Source organism: Ornithodoros turicata, unplaced genomic scaffold (genome assembly GCF_037126465.1).
Source record: "Ornithodoros turicata isolate Travis unplaced genomic scaffold, ASM3712646v1 Chromosome17, whole genome shotgun sequence".
Taxonomy (NCBI): domain Eukaryota; kingdom Metazoa; phylum Arthropoda; class Arachnida; order Ixodida; family Argasidae; genus Ornithodoros; species Ornithodoros turicata.
The window spans coordinates 84013-90807 of NW_026999326.1; the positions used below are offsets into that span (position 1 = coordinate 84013).

Sequence of the window (6795 nt, forward strand, 5' to 3'; positions counted from 1 at the left end):
GAGGCTAAGAGTGAAGAGCATTCCTGCACCCCCTGCTGGCCATTCTCATTGGTCGTGAGGCTAAGAGAGAAGAGCATTCCTGCGCCCCCTGCTCTGGGGTGTGTTCTGGAACTGGAAGTGTTCTGGAACTGGCTGTGGTCCGAGCAAGACACGACATTTTGGCGACGTCGGACGGACCTACGTGGCGATCGAAAAGGGGTGTGCATCCATCTGTTCAGATTATAGTTATGAATTTCGGCGCTCCTGCTGCGGTGCCGCCGTTTCTTGACCGACCTGGCAAGCCACCGATACCATGGACTCAATGGAGACGTATCTTCGAAAACTACATACTTGCCATCGATGCCGTATCCTATACCCCAGAGCGACGAAAGCTGTGCTACTTCACTCTTTGGGAACAGAAGGTCAACGGATCTTCTATACGCTGCCAGCTGCTGACGTACCTACCACACAAACGATCGAAGGAGCATCGTCCACAGGCACGACCAATGTTTATGTGCAAGCGCTAGCTACGCTTGAAAAGAGGTATGCCGAAAGTTTCAACGTGATAGTGGAACGTCGTAAGTTCCGACAACGAGCACAACTCCCCGATGAAACCGTCGAGGACTACGTTACAGCTCTTCGAGGACTCGCCATTACTTGTAATTACGGGACGATGCTTGATGAAACTCTGCGTGACCAATTTGTCGATAAAGCTGTATTGCCGCAGGTACGGGAACGTTTACTACTAGAGGGCTCAGCATTTACTCTGGACAGAGCGGTTCTGCTAGCGGGTCATGTAGAACAGAGTCGGAGAGCAGCTCAACAGCAGCTTCATGAGGAATCCGCAACAGTTGGACGACTTTCCTACAATAGAAGGAAGAACTCAAACAAGCCCCGGGACAAGCTAAAAACAAAGAAATCAGCTGTCTGCTATCGCTGTGGCTCAACGCGCCATTTGGCTAACTCGCCAAACTGTATAGCACGGGATAAGGAATGCTTTAAATGCAAGAAAGTAGGTCACTTCGGAGCCATGTGCAAAGGTTCAAGCAAACAGCACCATGGTACTACTCGTGAAGTAGTAACAGATACCTCAGAGGACGAAGCCAGTTCTCCGAATACTGCAAGTGCTATGCTTCTCGAGGTGCATGCGACCAAGGAAAAGGCCATCTACGTTTCAGTGGAAGCTGCAGGCAAGAATGTCAAGTTCTTAATTGATACACGATCGTCTGTTTCCATACTATCCTGGGACGTCTACCAGTCCACCTTCTCGAAAGAGTTTTCACTTCGACCAGCTTCGATTCAGCTTCATGATTATTCAAGAAAGCAGATACCAGTGCGAGGGTGCGTTGTCATCCCTGTCAAGTACAAGACGCAGTGCGCTTCACTTCTATTTTACGTAGTGCAGCAAGGTACTACACTCTTAGAACTTGATGCAGTCGCAGCACTGGATTTACACATTGACGGAGCGCAAATGCGATGCCTAGAAACAACGGTCACGACGTCTGATTGCGAGCACATTGCGAAGTGCGAATTTCCGCAACTGTTTGCTCCAGGACTGGGCGTTGCTAAAGGTTACGCACACAAAGTGAAACTGAGACCAGAAGTGGAGCCCACTGTAGCTAAACTTCGAAGACTACCGCTAGAGGTAAGGAGCGATGTCTCCAAGGAACTGAAGAAACTCCTGGACATGGATATCATAGAACCCATTGATGCGTCACCATGGGTATCGCCCATTGTCGTCGCTAAGAAAAAGGACGGTCGTATTCGACTTTGTGTGGACCTACGAGGACCGAACAGAGCTGTCATACCGGATTGCTATCCTCTACCACACATAGAGGAACTTGTTAACAGACTCGCCGGTGCGAAAGTCTTCTCCAAACTAGACCTAACTGCGGCATACCACCAGCTACCGCTAGCAGAAGAAAGCCGTGATATCACTGCTTTTATCACGCACGATGGATTGTTCCGTTACAAACGGGTATGTTTTGGCCTGGCGTCAGCACCCTCTGCCTTCCAGAAGCTCCTCGCTAATGTGCTCAAAGACTGTAGTGGAGTACTACACTACCTTGATGACATCATCGTTCATGGAAAAAGTGAAGAGGAGCATGCCAGGAATTTACGCCAAGTTTTGAGATGTCTTTCGGACGCAGGTCTACGGCTAAACGAGAAATGCATGTTCGGTGTCAGGGAACTCACCTTTGTGGGTCACACAGTCGCTGAAGGAAAAGTTATGCCGCTAGAAGAAAACGTAAAGGCCATTCTGGAAGCTCCAGCACCCACCGACTTTCGCACATTGAAGTCATTCCTGGGCATGACTGGACATTATGCGAAATTTATAAAGAATTATGCGGACGAAGTGGAACCGCTACGTCATTTGCTCCGAGGCGAAAAAGACTTTCAGTGGAGCACAAACGCTCAATTATGTTTTGAGAGGCTCAAAAGACTCATGTCCACATGCTCAGCGTTGAACATGTTCGACCCGACACTTCCAGTTACTGTAACGACTGATGCGTCTGGCTACGGCCTCGGCGCAGTACTGCGCCAATGGGATGGTAACTGTTTTCGAACCGTGTCTTTCGCATCCAGAACTCTAGCCGCCCAAGAAAGAAAGTACTCCGCTGGAGAGAGGGAAGCTCTGGCATGTGTTTGGGCAATAGAGCACTGGCACGTGTACCTCTGGGGTCGTCGTTTTAATCTGGAAACAGATCATCAGGCGTTGCGAACTCTGTTAGGCACCCAAGGAGCCGGACATCGACCGCTTAGAATTTCTCGGTGGTTAACGCGACTACTTAATTACAATTTCGCCGTCGTGTACAAGAAAGGAACAGAGAACCAGGTTGCAGATGCACTGTCACGACTACCCATTCCCAGTACTGAGGAGGGAATTCCTGAAGACGACACTGTCTGCCTAATTACAGAACGCATCTCGAAAGACGAACTACACAGAGCCACTGCTGCTGACCCGGTATTACAGGATGTAATGCGCTACCTAAGCACAGAGTGGCTAACGAAACGGACCCTCCCAGACAAATTAGCACCGTTTTTCAACCTTCGAGCGGAACTGTCTCAAGTTGATGAACTTTTGCTGCGTGGAGAAAGGATTGTTGTCCCTTCCACGCTAATCCCGAAGGTAATTGCCCTGGCACATGAGGCGCATGGCGGCATGGTGCGTACCAAGCAACGGCTTCGTCAGCTGTACTGGTGGCCGCCTGCAATCGACAGCAGCGTCGAGGCTGCCATTCTCGAATGTGCCGTGTGTCAAACGGCTGACAAGTCGGCAAAAACAGTATCAGCCCCACTTACTCCGGTACCACTCCCAAACGCACCGTGGGAAAAGCTCGGAATGGACATAATGGGTCCTTACGAGGAAGCACCACACGACTGTCGGTACATGATTACACTGATAGATTACTACAGTCGGTGGCCTGAAGTTTGTTTTTCAAGTGCGGTCACCAGCACGACCGTCATCAAGTTCCTTCGACAGGTTTTCAGCCGGGAAGGCTACCCCTCCCAAATCATTACGGACAACGGACCTCAGTTCGTCTCACAAGAATTCGAAAGTTTCCTTCAAGGATGTGGAATTCGACACACTTGTTCCTCTGTGTACCACCCGCAAGGCAACGGGATGATCGAGCGGTTCAACCAAGTGTTGAAGAATTTCATACAAATATCACGCTTGGAGCAACGTTCAATCAAGGAAGCTGTTTTAGAGTACTTACTGGTGTACCGAGCCACACCTCATGGATCGACTGGGCTAGCACCGGCTTACTTGCTTCATCGAAGGAACATTCGCACAAAACTCGACATAGTTGGTTTCCCAACAACAAGATTTTTCGAAGATCCAGCTCACGAGATGGAACAGCTACGTCGGAAGGTTGAGGAAAAACAGAAGGACACAAAAACATACGTTGACAGCAAAAGAGGGGCGCAGCCAAGGGATTTTAAACCAGGAGATTTCGTACGTGTGAAACTCCCTCGTCACCAACGGAAAGGGCGACCTAGGTTTTCTGAGCCCAAGAAGATCATCGAGAAAAGAGGGCCGAACTCCTTCTTGTTGGATGATAAGAAAATTTGGAACGCAAGCAGGTTTTCCAAAGTACATAAGGACGTGGCACCAAAGTTACTACAATCAAGGAGTCCCGAAACGGAATCGACGCCTGTCGCGTTGTACTGGGAGCCGGAGAGCTCCACAAGAGAAGACCTCGTCGTCCAGGCTGGGGCACAGGTACGCCAGCCAAACCTTCCTGAGCCACCAAGACAAAACAACGAAGACTGCGCACCTCAGCTTCGTAGAAGTACCAGAAGACGCGCACTTCCAACTCGTTTAAAGGACTATAGTTGTTGATTTGATAAGATTTTACTGTTTTTCTTAGCATGTATTTTTTTTCGCGTGGGGAAAATGTGGTGTCGCCACTATGGCGCATGTGTAGAGGCACGAGTGCCATCGTGATCAATAAAGTGTTTTGGAACTGGCTGTGGTCCGAGCAAGACACGACATAATGCTCCTTTGGTCAATCTACAATGAAGCCACAGTATGACGTCATCATGCAGCTGCGTGGCTCAAGGACGCGTACGCTCTAGACAGGGGACATATTATTTATTGAATCACTATCCCAAGATTATTTCCTTTATTGTTCTATAACAATTGAATAGGAAACTATTGGAGAAGAGCACCATGCATGAAAGCTGATCGTAGGAATTCCAAAGTCTTACTAAATGAGACTTGCAGAAGAACAAGATATCCTAACACGTAACTCCATCAACGGCAAATAAGAGGACTAGGTACTCAACAAATCAACACAGAGTACGGGTAAACAGGAGCGCAGAACTCAGGGCAGCACTATCGTCAAGACAACAATGTTCCTTGTCAAAAAAGAAAAAAAATACAAAACGTCAACACAGGAAAGCATGCATATCGGGGCATGTCAGAACACGTCAGGACAAATTGTACGACTGCTGGGCAACAGAGGAAAACAAACACTTGAACAGAGTGAAAAAGACACTCACCATCATTTTTCCCGTTCACAGCATTCCCTCATTGTATATCCGCTCGTCACAAAATCCACCTGCATCGTCGAACACCATTCACCAGTGACGAACCACACATCCGCACCCCATCAGAGGCAGACAGAACACCACCGAAGCTACGCTCTTCCACTGACGGTCAACGCCAGGAGACAGAATTTGCGTGTCCAGACCCGTCAGTGTCCAAGAGAGAAGTGAATCCTTGCGCCTCCTGCAGGCCGTTCTCATTGGTCGTGACGTCATCCTATTGTTTCAGGGCTACCCTGTTTTTTCCACTAATGCTCCTCTAGACAAGGTCAACCTGAAACAATGGTCTCGTGGTATGACGTCATCATGCAGGTGCGTGGCTCAAGGACGTGTACGCTCTAGACATGGACCTGTGATTTATTGAATCACTATCCCAAGATTATTTCCTTTATTCTACTATAATGATTGCATAAGGAACTATTGCAGAAGAGCACCATAGAAAAGAGGCGATTGTAGCATTTCATTCTCAAAGTCTTACTGTACAGGGAAAAAATAATGGTTCAGCAAGACATGTCCATCTCAGCCGAGAGCCATGCAGCTAAGTGAATAATGACGCTTTGTTCCTCCTGAATAAAGTCACACACCTGTCCCCCTCGCGGTTACTCTCTGAACTAAATGAATCGCAAAATTATTAAGAATAGCTCTACTCCCATTCAAGGCAGCACTATCGTCAAGAATATTTCTTGTACAAAAAGAAAAAAGCTACATGTAGAAGGAAAGCATGTCAGAACAAGCCCAGGCATGTCAGTGCATGTTTGTCAGACAACAAGGGGGAAAAAGCAAAAAGAAACAAAGAAGGAAACCAGCATCAAACTATTTCTAAGCACACACACTCCTCTTGTTCAAAAACAGTGCTCATCATAAATCTGTCCAGGGGAATACACACCATTTTGCTACACTTTTTACAGTAAACTACCACTGCTCTTTAAAATGATAAGTGAGTCCACTCCACATCACCTCCAGGCTTATGTAATACATGACCCTTTCTACATTCGTTGTCTGAGGCTACACCTGCGAGCAAAAAAGGCGCGAAAGCCGGGGGCAAAGTTCCATTCGCGCATTGCGAGCAAACAGGCGGGAAAGCCTGGGAGCAAAGTTCTATTCGCGCACTCCAAAGCACAAGACAGAACGCCTTTACGGGAACATGATGGCATTCCTATACTATATTAATGATTATTGCATTGCAGTTTAGAAAAACTACAACTAAACTATAATTTTACGAGCCCATTAAAATTCTACTTTCTATGGAAACTATAATTGCCCTATCACTTGGATCGCTATTAATGAAGCGCTCCAATTTTTTCTCTCTTCCCATTTCAGCCTTGTCATGCAGGGAAGCAGACTCACATCCAAAATAATTAATTTACACTGAGGGTGCCGTGCTTCAGGAATTCCTATCCTGCGCTCAGATGCAAGCATTTCTTTACGGATACAGCTGACTTCCTCAACATACCGAGCTCCTAACAACATCTAACCAACAATCAGAGAAACCCTCTTCTCAGCTGTACCATGCGACTTTCTTCTGCATAAAATCGGTGACTTGAGGAAGACAGCAGCGAAAACTTGCGCGCACTTGTGCTTGACTTAAAAAACCTGAAGCATATGCCAATAAACCAAGAAAAAGACACTCATGTCTGCTATCTGATAGTGCCACATACACAGACGCATTGTCGCAAAGAAAGCACAGGACAGGGATACACAACTTTCTTTAGGTGACCAGGGAAAAGGCTTAAGACCTCAGGAATAATAGCAGAGTCACTGGAC

At 47.4% G+C, this 6795-nt stretch overlaps 1 protein-coding gene across 1 annotated transcript; it reads left to right on the forward strand.

Moving 5' to 3' along the window:
- Nucleotides 1-292: 292 nt before the first annotated feature.
- On the forward strand, nt 293-4324 carry LOC135372812 (uncharacterized protein K02A2.6-like). The gene has a single exon (XM_064606277.1). The coding sequence runs from the start codon at nt 293-295 to the stop codon at nt 4322-4324; it is 4032 nt and encodes a 1343-aa protein (XP_064462347.1).
- Nucleotides 4325-6795: the final 2471 nt, after the last annotated feature.